At 32.5% G+C, this 14323-nt stretch overlaps 1 protein-coding gene across 2 annotated transcripts in view; it reads right to left on the minus strand.

Moving 5' to 3' along the window:
* The window catches only part of LOC143230479 (uncharacterized), a 56254-nt gene that overhangs the window by 20523 nt on the left and 21408 nt on the right, over positions 1-14323 (minus strand). For both annotated transcript variants that reach the window (XM_076464113.1, XM_076464112.1), the window contains exons 4-6: positions 9435-9582; positions 2610-2690; positions 1861-2028 (exon numbers count right to left, since the gene is read on the minus strand). In XM_076464113.1, coding sequence (XP_076320228.1) covers positions 1861-2028; positions 2610-2690; positions 9435-9582 — 397 coding nt within the window. The remainder of the gene's footprint in view (positions 1-1860; positions 2029-2609; positions 2691-9434; positions 9583-14323) is intronic.

The raw sequence follows: 14323 nt of genomic DNA on the forward strand, positions 1-14323 counted from the left end.
AATCTAATTCATATTACTTCAAAACACTCTGAACATAAACATGTGAACCTGAAACACAATGTGTTCTCACAAGTTTCACTTTTATATTTTGTTATCTGTACATTTATTTCACAGTTCAAACAATGCAGATGTGCACTCTGACTGCACTTGAAACTCATTAAAGATACACATTACAGCCAAGGCTTATTAGGTGTGCACTAATAGTGTGCTACAGACTAAGCAGAAGGCACACCTAAACTGTAGTTAAGATTACACTGACTTACCCTTACATTGTGGCTCACCTTTACTAGACAAACTTAGTTAAAACTGTGCAGTTGTATATTAGTTTATTTTTGCATATTTTACAATAAATAAAAATTAAGATTTTAAATTTTAAGCTTTTTGTTTGTCATATAATTTAACAAAAGTTTACCTTGTCAATAGCTATCATTACTTACAATAAAATGTAAAAGAAAGAAATCCTGTCAAATTTCAATCTCACACTACCCATGAATATACAGAAACACTAGTGTACATTTTCCACCAATGATTTTAGACAGGTTTTTCAAATTCACTAATTTAATTACAAACAATAGAATAAATGGAGGTAATTGGTTTGTTTTGAATTTTTCACAAATTCTATCTGGGCTAGCCATTCCTAATTTAGCAGTGTAAGATTAGAGGGAAGACAGCTGGTCATCACCACCCAGTGCCAACTCTTGGGCTACTCTTTTATCAATGAATAGTGGGATTGACCATCATTTATAACATCTCCATGGCTGAAAGAGCAAGCATGCTTAGTGTTAGTGAATATAAAATGAGCTCTAGATACTAACTTGCACATGTTAAATTGCAGTAAACCCACACGTAAAATATACAGATATTTCTTCTTATTAACATATTAAAAATCTTATGCAATAAATATGTAATAGTAAGCTATATGCATCTAACTGAAGACTACACACAATCAGATAAAAAAATCTCATAAGATGTACAAACATTTGATAATATGGAATGGAAGAAACTAAAGAAAAAGAGGAAAAAGAAGAAAGAAAGAACACACTGAATCATGATAAAAACCAACAAAAAAGGCCAAAACACTATAAAAATACACTAAATTTGAATTACAACTTTTCTTTAGTTGGCTCATAAACTTAAAGTGTTGTATTTAGGTTAAACAACACAAATATTGTCTTTCAGTTTCAATATAATAATACTGATTACATAATACAACAGCTGACTACACAGTTAGGAGAATTATGGAAATGGAAAATACAATATGTTTTTAAAAGCAGATTTTTGAAGGATGAATCATTCTTTGGACTGGTGACATATGAAGACGTGGTATACTATATATGCTAAGTGACAAAGATTAATCCCATGTACAAAACATCTGGTTACAAAGGATTAATAATGTAGTGCTATATTTGTTCTACTTGTGACAAAGAATTCCATACAATACTGAACTTGCTACGCCCAGTGAAAATGAATTAATATCACACAGTGCTATATTTGTTATATGTGGTTGCAAAGAATTAGTGTCACAGAGTGCTATATTTGTTATATGTGGTTACAAAGAATTAATGTCACACAGTGCTACACTTGTCACACTCGGTGACAATGGATTAATGCCACAAAACACTACATTTGCTGTATGTGGTGAAATAGGAACAATGCTATACAATTTCCTCAGGCAAATGGAAAAACATTAATTCTGCAGTGTTTTGTACACCCTATGCTGAATTCAAAATGATTAATTCATCATCTAAGAAAACATGTTTGAGGAACTCTTTCAGAGAATACAACTTCATGGATTTATCACAACAAAATTTATCATAAAAATTATCCACTTTCATAAGCACTATAAACACCAAGACTTACTTTGTAAGCTAAAGTTTCATTATCTAACTCTAACTGGGTGTTGGTTTTTTCTAACAAGCGTATTCGTTCTCCCAGTTCTCTAATATTCCTCTGTTGTTCATGACAACGAGATTTTAACTCATCTCTTTCAAGTTCTAGCTCATCAACTCGCTGTTGGAGACCACCATTCTATAAAAGAAAACTATAATATAATAAACAAAAAATCTTAAGTTAAATAATTACAGCTTTTATTGCTGCATTTCATTAACACTTAAATAACCAAAACTAATAAATAACTATTTGTGTCAAAAACTTCTGGCTTCTCCATCTTTTTATATTTTGTTAAGTATATATTACATACCTAATTAATACAAGTTTCAAAATATTTCTAAATACAAAACCATTGTTAAAATCAAAAGGATACTAAGCAGAAAATAAAGACGTCTGGTAACAAATCCAACAATATTTTGTTTTCATATATTTACATCAAAAAGGATAACTTTGAATCAAAAGGATTATTTCATAAGATTAAACAAATACAAAAAACAATAAGAAAAGCATTTTAAAACCCTTACCCAACACAATCCTGTATCTCCTAGACTTAGTAACAAAATATTAATGTCACGTAGTGACTAATAAAAAGATAAAATGCAATAAGGCAAAATGCTAAATTACAGTACATCTCTTGCACAACAGTATAACTCAAGAAAGTATGTCAAGTTCATTTACTTTCTAACTAAAATTCCAGTGGTAAATGATGTTATACTTGCCAAAATATTCTTTATCCACAGCAGTTCTGTTTCTTCTCCTCGATCTTCACTTTTTGCCAACTGATGAACCAGAGCTTCCATCTATAGGAATCAAATATTTATTTTTTAGCAAACTGAACAGTACTGGTTTCTACAATCATGCAATTACACATACCTATATTCTTCAAATTTGCACCATCACCGCAAAAGCTCAATAGGTTAAAACATAACATTTTGAAATCAGTATAATTGAGCAAAGTTTTGGTTTTAACTACTATTAAAACTACTGATTTTCATAGTATACAAGATTTTTCATGTTGAAAGTTAGAAAAAAGATTGCAATTAAGTCATTTAGCTCCCAAGATTTCTTTTTTATTTGATACTTTTCTTTTTTACTCTGGTACTTATTCATCATAACAAAAAGATTTTTTATACTTGTAATTAACAACAAATTTTTACATAAATATTTATCCATAATGAAAATTTTTCACACAGTCTCTTTGTATAAGTGAACACCAAATTAAGTGTTCTAATGTTCCCTCATATGTTTAAAGAACTCTTTATAATTTCTCAATATTAGAATTATGATAGCTAACTATTTCCTACTTGGCTCAACTAAAAATTTCAATACCTTGAATCTTAAATAAAATGCTCAAAACTATCAATTATTAATTATCTTTTTATTACTTTTCCCTAAGCAGCTGGGTTAATATTTTTAGATAAAGGTCCTTAGATTATTTTACACTTGTTAAAAATATTTTTTATCTTATTGAATATATGATAAATAGGTGATTTACGATGTCAGTTACAGAATCTGAGTTGAGTTTTGTCTCAAATTAACTAATTCCTTGAATGTCTGAACCTTAAGTACCAATTCTAATTACGGTTTCTGCGATTTTCATTTTTACATGTAATTCCAATTCCATGTAATTCTTTGCTAAGTTTGAATTTCTGTGTAAACAAAATCTGTGATGATTTTTTAAATATTCTTTTAGTACTGTATAACATGTCACCTACCCATAATTCTTCACTCTCCCTTCTTGCACATAAGTTACTGTGCAAAGGACAGGGAATTTTACATCAACTCTGTTTTCCCACCTTAACTTAGATTTTATCAAAAGTTTCAGTTGTGATGAAAATATGATTGTGGAAAGGAGGAAATTAATGTATTTCAGAGGTAAGTACCTATTTGAAATTCATTTTAAAACTCAAAATTTCAAATCAAACTGGTAGATCTACCTATAAAATATTCAAAGCCAGAATGACCACATTCTAAAGGAGGTTGGAACCAATAAACACGAAAACAAAACAAAAATATAAAACTACAAGCTACCTGGCAAGAAGATAATAATGTAGAATAAGAAATATGTAACCAGTCAATCTGGAATTCAAAATCAGAAAATATACAGATCCAGATTCAAGGGAGAATGAGTAAAACAGATCAACCTTATGTAATGATTGGACCTACCGGGCACTCAAAAAAAAAAAAAAAAGGTATTTTTCTCAACAAATTACTACTTCATCCATGATGCCCTTTGAATCAGGCAAAAGGATATGTTTTGGAAGTGGCAATACTGTACTGACCCTGTTGAGCCAACAACAACACTGTGATGGTGATATAAACAGGTAGAAGGAATGTGATTTCTTACTCCTGAAATGAAAGGTTCTAGAAAGAGCAACCCAGATGCATACAATAAAAGGATATACTACAAAAGCAATAGACCATCTTTATCCATATCAAAAATGGCCAATGAGACAAAGCTAACCTTATTAGTAGCTGGTCAGGGAAAAACCAAAGAAAGACTTGGGCAAGGCTCAAGGTTGAGCTTAACAACATAAGGATAGTTAAATGGGGAACATTTTGGTAATAAAGATGTCAAAGTAGATATGGAAATCCAATTAATTTACTGATGAGAATGACAATAACTAATAATGATGCATAAAATGAATACTTCACAGGAAGAAATCACAATGTGCTAGGCAGAAAACAGATGATGAATCAAAGAAAGAGGCCATATGGTAGACCTCATCCCCAATAAACAGACTGATGGTCAAAAACATAAGAAATAAGAAAAGATAAGGTAAATACGGTGTGTATTAATACTGAACTGATTTTAAATAATATCCCCAATTCCAATGCCACGAGAAGGTGGAAAAATAACAAATTCAAGGATTGAAATCACCACAAATGAAACAAGCACCCTCAAATGTAATTAAAATAGGTTTAATATTAAAAACACAGCATATCTAATAGAAAAAGAAAATATACTAGCAGAAGCATCATGAAGGTTATGATTATCATCAAAGCAGACAAGTCCAGTTCTGCAGATGAAGAAAGTGATTAGGCCTGAGAAAAAAAAAAAATCATCAAAAATAAAAGAAAATAGAAAGTGTTACACATATTAAGTTTCTACATAACTGTGATACCTGTCAAAAACATCAGTATACAACAGAAAAGTGTTAACCATTAGGACTGACAATATATCGACTTTACCCTGCATGCTTTTGGCAACTCGTGTAAGTAAGTCTCAAACAAAGTTATAGAAATTCCTTGTAGAAATAATAATTGCATTAAAAAGAATGTTACAGGAAACTTCAGAATAGATTATGAACAGGAAAATTTAAATCAGGGAAGGAGTGTAAAAGTTATGCAAGATCCACGAATGTTTGCACAATAAGACACATTGAAGGAAGGAGAGTGAAGAATTAAGGATTACTGACACAGGCTTTGCAATGTGTAAAGGATATTCAGAAATGCTTGGTCACATGTTCTGTTGATAACATGAGAACAATGAGAAATGGCTTTCAGTATTTCAGAGGTATGTCTACTCGATTTAAATTTCCCTGGTATTTTCTAATATTACAAAAACAAAACCGTGAATAATCCTTAATTTTACGAGCAATTCAATGTCCTTTTACTTTTATGAAAACTTTATCAATTTTCATTCAATATTTATGAACATTTATATTTTACATATTCTCAGCTCAAGACCTCCCATAACATTGTTTCTTGATTAAGATACCAAAACAAAGAATCTATTAGTACTGAGTAACTTACTTACAGTAATGTGTATTTTTATATTTTCTACAGCAACACACATGCATATAACAATTTGGTAAGTCTTTCACTAATGTGTGTGTGTGTGTGTGTTTTTGAAAGTTAACACTGAGTATTAGATCAAGTCATAAACAGAGAACAGAATTTCAATCATTAAGAAGGTTTAGAAGTTAAGGGCACTCAAAACTTGTGTATTTGCATGATGATCTTCCACAAATTCTCTACATTTTTATCATATGTCCTGACAGCACTGATTCACAATCAGAACTTGAATTATAATGGAGGAAATGAAATAATATAAAACGTCAAATTGTTAAATAAATAAAAACAAAGTACTGATAAAATGTTTTAGACATAACGTTGCAATATTCTTGTTTACTTCTTGAACAAGACATTTCTACACATACATTAGTAGAAACATGCAACATATCACTAGTGTGTGTTATGGGAAGGATTTCATGATTTTTCCAAAGATTTGTATAACACCTTTTGCAATGTTTTGATGACATTTTACATAAAGTATGTTAAGAAAGTGGGAAGAAACCCCAAATAAATCACCTTTACTACTATGATGGTTTTGTTCTTTCTATTCAATTAGCACAGAAAATGACCACTTTGAAATAATTTCCAGGTTTGTAGCAATGTATTTAGTATGTTCATTTATGCAACTGTTTTTGTCTCTGCCATGTTCAGGTTTTTATTTTCACAAGATCTTGTACCTAGTCCAGTAAAAGACATTCTAGTGACATGATATTTGTTTTTAACACAAATATTTATGTGCGAGTTAGTTATGATTTTTCAAAGATTTCCAAGAAAGGAGAGAAATAGGGGGAGGAAAAAAAAGATTTTTCCACAGATTTTACAGTAAGTACAAATTCATTTACTAAGATTTTTTTTTATATGTGAATAGACTGCTGTTGAAATAGGTAGGTTGTGATGACATTTCAACACGATAGAGATAATCCTTGTTTTTTAAGACTCGTGTAAGTAAATTGATATGTGGAATTATACACAGACTTTCCTCAATATTATAATACTTTTATTTTGGAACTGTTGGTTGTCTTACCGGAGCCTCCGTCAGGCAACAATCATAATAACAAACATCTGGTATTAAAAGTTAACTACGTAGAAATTATGAAGAACAAAGACGAAAAGCATTTTTTCCTTACATATCATGCCAAGGGAAAAACTTTTAGATAATAAATAAACTTAACATCACCATAGTTTTCTTAACTCTTCCCACATTATGCAACAGTCTTATGAAGCTACATTCCCTAGTTCTCTGTCCTCTCACAAAGAATGTAGTTTACAACACCTGGTGTCAGTGTAATATAAACCAAAAATTATAACATAAGTATGAGTTACTTGTCACTTTGCTACTTTTTTGCTTGGTTATGTGTGTATGTTGGTATTTAAAACCACGTAAAAAAGTTTACAATTTTTATTAAACAGTTTTAAATTATGTATCCAATACTGATTGCCATGGCTGCATTCTGACAGTTTTTTAATCTGTTTGTATAACAAATAACTTTTTACTTGGAAACATTTTTTTTTCATAGCCACACTGTTTTTTGGTTTAAATATACTTTTTTGTGAAACAAGTGTATCTTTGTCATACATGTATTCATTGGCAAAATAATTGTTACTAATGTTAGCACTAAGCATACACACAAATTAGTACCACACTTCAGGAGTGAGTAATAGTCAAAACTTGAACAATTCTGGCCAAAGCTTGTCAGTCAGCCAAAAACACTTACCAAGCTTACAAATTATTAGGTACATGTGAATACACTATGGACAGTAAATATACACTCTTCACATAGCAAACAGCAAATATTACTGAAATATAAGCAAGTCCTATAGCTATATAGCTAAAATGAGCTACATTGAGCACAAGTATATAATCTTATGTGTATGGAAAATAAACTTATGAATTAGATTTAGTATGGAGAAAGAAATAACAGCTGCCAAGAAACAACTAAAACTCACAAGTATTATGTGTTTACACAGGTAACCATTCTAAATTTTACATACTGTTACAAGCAATTTAAAATTTAAAAAAAAAACAACATCAGAATTCCATGAAATTTTGCACAAAAACAAAAATAAAGGTATTGTTTATTACTGTAAAGCTTAAAGGAAATTTAAAAATCTATATTTTATTTCAGATAAAACCAGCTCTGTCGGCCACAAAATTTCATGTTTCAGGCTACTAATACTATTGCTAATAAAATGAGCATGAAAAAAAATAATGACATTAATTTCAAAGCAATCTAACAAAGACTGATGATAAAAAAAAACTAGGTGTGCAAAATGAAGGAAACAAATAATATGGTTGGATTCTGCTAAGGTACATCTTAGCAATAGTTGTGAAAGATTCATTTCATTTTTTTTTTATGGTAACTAGTAATAACCTTGATGGTTTACAGTCTCAAATATCTAAGGTGTATCTGTTACAATAACAGAGATTCTGAGGGATCAGTTTTGTACACAATCACTTAGTGTAAAGAGACTCTTGGATTGGCTGCATATGCTTATTATTTGGCCATCCAACTCACTACCACTAGTCTTAATAAACAATACACTGGGGAAACACAGCATCCATTACAAGTAAGGATTAAAGAACACCAAAAGATATTAAGAAATGTGCTATGAACACATATGCTAGAACTTCTCACATTCAGGAAAACAACCACACAACAGACAAAAAAAATGCTAAAATAATAAAAAGAGAAAACACAAAATGGAGAAAAACTGAAGAAACTATTGTCATCCAAGCATAAGACAATGGATCACCAATGGGTATTAATCAAAATAATGATCCATTAGTACTCACTTCTGCATAAACACTAATCACCAAAGACATACATGTTATTTAAAACATTAGAGATTTAATTTTATTTCACTATATAATACTTATAATTGTATTTTCCTTACATTATATTGAAGTAATTGACTTATCTTCTACATTCAACATAATTTCTATATGATAGATAACTTTAATACTAGATGTCAGTTATTGTTACATTGTTGCCTAGATACCTATTTTAAAGCAGTTTTCTACAAATTAATGATATTGTATTGCTCAGTACATTGTTGCCTGGTGAAGACTCCTGTAAGAGGACAGAAAGCTTACAAATAAAGGCATTTAAACAAAGAAATGTATGTGTATAATGCCAGAGTTCATTATAAGGTCCTGCAACTATTCTTGTACATTATGTATAAAATATAAAAATGCAATTAAGATGAAAGGCTCTACAGTAAATGTGTATGTGCATGTTCCTAATTGATGTTTGGATCCTGAAGTGCAATTGGTTCACAGATTTGTGAATAATCACATCTGATTGGCTGTTTTTGAATGGCAGAATCCATAAATTCCTAATTTCTATACTTGAAATTTTGTTGACAGCTCATTTTCTATCTTCAACAAGGAAAGTTTCTATTCCTACATTTGAAGGTTCAATTTCTAAGCAAGAATTTGATGACAGTTATAAACATCTGAAGGTTTGTCAGACAGCATTTCAAGCAGTATCCATTTTTTTTTTCTACTGTTAAAAGATAGCATATTGTAATGTTTATATAGTTCTTTAAAGCTTTGTCCTAATTGTTTCTTGTTTTCTCCAATATACAATGAGGTTTCATAAACAATTCCTGTAGTTGTTAGTCCTCTGTAAGTGTATGTAGATATTTTAAAAAAGTTGCTAAAATCATTTCTAAAGTAAACTACTCACAAATATTTTCCAAGACTTTTCCTTCATTAAAAAGTCAATGCTGTTGTAAAGACTTACCTTCTTTTTGGCACTAATTAATTCTTCTTCTATTAAAGATTTTTCTTGTTTAATTTGAGATAATTCATTTTCATGAAACTGCCTCAACTGTTGTTTCAGGTGGCGCATAGTTTCTTGTTGATGCTTTAGTTCTTCTTCGTATTCATCTCTGCAAGTTTGAAACCAATAATGTAACTATTTAATGAAAGAACTTTATATAAATATTCCAAACATTTTACCAAAACAAAAATTTAGTTAAAAAAATTAAGCTACAAATCCATGATAATAATAATAGTAATAATATAAAAAGCAATAGTCAGTTTAATGCTTCAATGTTTGTATAAACCAAGGAGTTAAACCACTAGAATCACAATTTTATATATATCTAAGTTTTTTTCATATTAGAAAATATCTTGAGACCTAATACACAAAAATTCAAGTTATTCATTTAACAATGTTTCTCTGGACTAAAATAATCTTGTAATGAAAATTCTTATATAAATTTTTTTACACAATATATGAAATTAATAATTTAAAATGTCACTTCATGGTACAAACTTGGAAAAAATTAATAGAAATATTAAATTTAGAATTTTTTAAATTTGAAATGGGTGGACAAACAAAACTTGATATCAAAGAAATTACTAATTTTGCAACAAAAAACATTTACCCTCAAATCAAAAACTTTCTTATACTGTACACAGCCTACAGGTTCACATACATTTAGTTATGTTAACACTTTTCTTTACTTACCTCACTGCACACAATATCACGCTGATGTGGTGAAGGGCCTGGTGTAACTGAAAAAAATTTAGATGAGCTCGCTACAGAAAAAATAACTGAAGGGGAATGCCCAAGGAATGGTTGACTGATTGGTTAGTTGGTTTGACATTTTATGGCACAAAGCAACTGGGCTTTCTGTGCCAAATATCCAGTAAAAAAATTAAAAGCAAAGTAAAATTATTAAAATTCATAAAAAAGGAATCAAGGTAAAACAATACAAAGTTTAATTTTTGAATTAAAAACTTAAATAATATTAAATCCAATTTTCGAATCTAGTTTACAGCAGTAAGAAAGTAATACATGTTGTGAAAGACTTTCTGTAGCATAATTTTAATTATAACTTGCCAGGATGACTAACAGGTAAGTTAGAAAAAAAAAGCATTAGTCACCTAAAGTAGACCTTGCCAGTCCTGATTTCAAGGTATTTGACATTACACCCATTTTCTAATTTCATATCCAACTAACTGTACTTTAATTCGTAAAAAGGAATCACATTTAAAACAAAAAATGAAATCTGTTTATGAATTGAAAACTTTAATGTTAAAAAGGCCAATGACCTATAAAAAACTAATAACATATGTAAGATGAACAGTGTCACCATCACCAATGACACTGCCCAACATTAGGGATAAACCTTGGGACAAAACATAACTAAAATGGTGTCATCAATGAGAATCATAACAATGAAAAGGCAGTAAATGTGGCTCATTGTGACCTGAATGTCACACAAACAACATATTGATGCATCAGTCCAAGATAAAAGAAAAACAAGTTAAATCAACTTCCTCTTTCCAATTCTTAAAGAAACAAGACAGCCAAAGTCCAACAGAGTTTTATCTGGAAAAGCTTGTTTTCAAGTTGCTCACTGTCAGATCTGATTAAAAACAATCAGTGTAAATAGATGATTACAGCTCAAAAGGAAAGAGGTGATTGCTCTGCTTGAGTCTTGATGGCTAAGAAGGTGAAGGATGAAGCAGAAGTGCTGGCTACCCAGCAAAAACTTTCACCAAGAGTACTGGTGATGCTCCAGGCATCAGCTATTTCCTAGCCATCAGAGAGCAAGATTGAAAGGGAGACAGAATTAACCTTTGACATTTCGAATGTCCAATGTGACTTTAAAATTGGTGGTAGGAGAGATGCTGGTTGTGAATTTAATCCAAGATTCCTTTTGGCTTTGACGTCTTACCTGCCCAGCATGTGCATAGGCCTGCTGAAAAGTGATGCACTTCGAGAGTGTGGGATACCTCAGGCCCATTTTTGAGCCTTCCTTGCACTGTGCCAGGCAAGATTCCATCATGGATGAGGATATTGTGAAAAACGTATCAATATATCAGGAATACTGTATAATACAGTCAGTCACAGCTGCCATGCAGTCAAGTGGCAAAGAAAGGATGAGCACATGCTGATCAACCAACAGTACCTCCTTTCCATGCACTCATCCATCACACAACTTGTCATTTCTGTACAAAGGCGACTGTGTTGGTAGGTTTCAGAAATGTTTCCTGTAAGGAAAGACATACAGGATAATGAGAATCAATCAGTGCTTTGATGTCATCCAGATTAGAACTTAAACCTAGACAATTCCATTGTATTAAAGTGGCCATTTGTATTCATGTTTAGGCAAGTTGGGTGGAGAGCCCTTCTGTTTTCAACTATGTCTTTTTTTTCTTTTTGTGAGGGAGGTCTATCGACCTCTATGAATCCTGCCCTGGCTTGTTTGGGCAGATCTTTGTCTTTGGAAGAAGATTCCAGCGACCAAGAATTGGAACAAATGATTGTTTTGCATATTAGGGCTGGAGAATGAGATGTACCCAAGAAAATGCTCATATCGGAAACCAAAGAAAATGGACTTGGGGGTTTACTGGAATGAATGGTAGGGACAGAGATGGGTGTTTACACTGATTTATCAACTTTCTTAACCATGGAAGTCAAAAGGCTTTTCATATTGTTTGAGAACTATACTTTCAGAGGCACAGATTGATCCATCTGCTCTCCCACTGTAGTAGTGCAAGTGCAGCAGCAAACATCTGAGGTGAAGTGGTGGACAGTAACTTTGAGCCTCAGGGTAATTAATGTTTTGAATCATTTTCAAATGCTGTACCTCTTTTTTCTTCCAACCACTTAGGGCAAGATGGGTGACAGCCATTACAATTAAAGCAATGAGGGTCTGTTTGACACTCATAGTGATTGTGGTCCTTGCCACCATAATGAGCACACCCCAAGGAACCACGACACGATGTCTTTGAGTGCCAAACTGCTGACATTGAAAACATGAAATAATTTGAAACATGTGGCTGTTGCAATTAAGATAAAATGCCTTGATGGTGGCAGGTGGACATGGTGATGTAAATGTCAAAATTAGGAGATTGGATAGCATCGTAATTCCATCTTTGTGAGTGGAGGTACACCTCACTGCAGAAACTTCTTGGGTGAAGAAACTAGTGAGCATCACCAACTGTGGGATGTTCTTCAAATCAATCTCAGCAATAACTCCTCATGATGAATTCAAAGTAGTATGGGGAGTATCCTCAATGGATATATCCCCAATCACCTTCAAATGCAAGAGGAGTTCACTGTGTTTAGGATTGGATGTTTCTTCCAACATATCACCAGAGCAAAGCTTTTTGACAAACTTAGGAGAGCCAGCAAGCCCCTCTTGTCCCTTCTGAATAAAAAAAAAAAAAAAGAGAGCTTTTGCCCTACAGGTTTGTCTGAAAGAGAATGTAATATAAGAAAATGGGTTACAGGTGTTACACATGTTCAAGATTGCTGCTCAGAATCTTCAAGACTTAGTTGTTTACCTACAGACTGTTTTTTCACTATTTTATTTAAGTTTTTATTTGAGAGATCCATAAAAAAGGAATAATTTGGTGCCCACTGACCCCAACCACCAAGGAGCCCTATGAGGGGATGCACTACAAAGCCAAACAAGGACACTGCAGAATGCCAGGGTTTCATGAGCACTATACCAAAACACCTGCATCAGGTAAAACATCCACAACACCTGTTTAGAACATCCAATAATGGTACTTGGTTGACTCTAGCCCAAGTGGACTGGCCGATTGACCAAAGGAGGGCCACCCCAAGGCTGCCCATCTAAAGGAATTCAAAGCCAAAGTGGAGTGTTAGTGTTGGACCCCTCAATCATCAGGATACCCTTCTCCCCTTCATGGGTAACCATGTACAGCAAACACATGGGTGGATATTTAGATCCCACAGGAGGTAAATTAAAGGAACAGAACTTTCTCTTGGAGGTACCCTCACCACGTACAAGAATCCATACTGATTCATGGAAGACCTTATCACATGTGGGGTATATTCTTTGTCCATATAGGAGTATGAAAGGAGGGTGACAACAATTTGCTTCCCATACACCATATGAATAGGGATGACAGTCCCTTCCTACTATAAAAAACAAAAAACATTTTGTCCCATCTAGCTGGTAAAAACACTAAGATATTAGCATATTATATAATATGAGGTGACTTGTACTATACTGAACACCCCTTACTATTTCCCACCACACTGTGCTGCCCACTCAGGCTTTCACTACAGAGATTACACAACCAGTGTAAAATTTTCCACATCAACCACTCCAATGACTATGACCTGATAAGGGGTAATGGTCTCCCCATGCTACACTTGACAGACAGGGAAAGAAGAATTCATGCTGGGGAAACAGCAGAGATATATCCAGACCTGATCACTACAGAGATTACACAACCAGTGTAAAATTTTCCACATCAACCACTCCAATGACTATGACCTGATAAGGGGTAATGGTCTCCCCATGCTACACTTGACAGACAGGGAAAGAAGAATTCATGCTGGGGAAACAGCAGAGATATATCCAGACCTGATCAGTCCTAACCAATTCAAAGGTCTTTTGTCTGCAGAAATTGCAATGGGATACTGAAAAAACTAATTTGAAAATGCAGAATAAATGAACTGGGAAAGCAAGCAGACACTCTACTGGTTCTTGCTTCTTCCATGTTAGTTCATGGAACACACAGTCAAAAGTTATATGTATATATATATATATATATATATATAATCACTAAGTAAGCATTGGTAGAACTGCCATTGTCAGTCCTAGTTGTCAACTTCGCATCACAGTGGATAATACC

The sequence above is a fragment of the Tachypleus tridentatus genome, chromosome 10 (genome assembly GCF_004210375.1).
Source record: "Tachypleus tridentatus isolate NWPU-2018 chromosome 10, ASM421037v1, whole genome shotgun sequence".
NCBI lineage: Eukaryota > Metazoa > Arthropoda > Merostomata > Xiphosura > Limulidae > Tachypleus > Tachypleus tridentatus.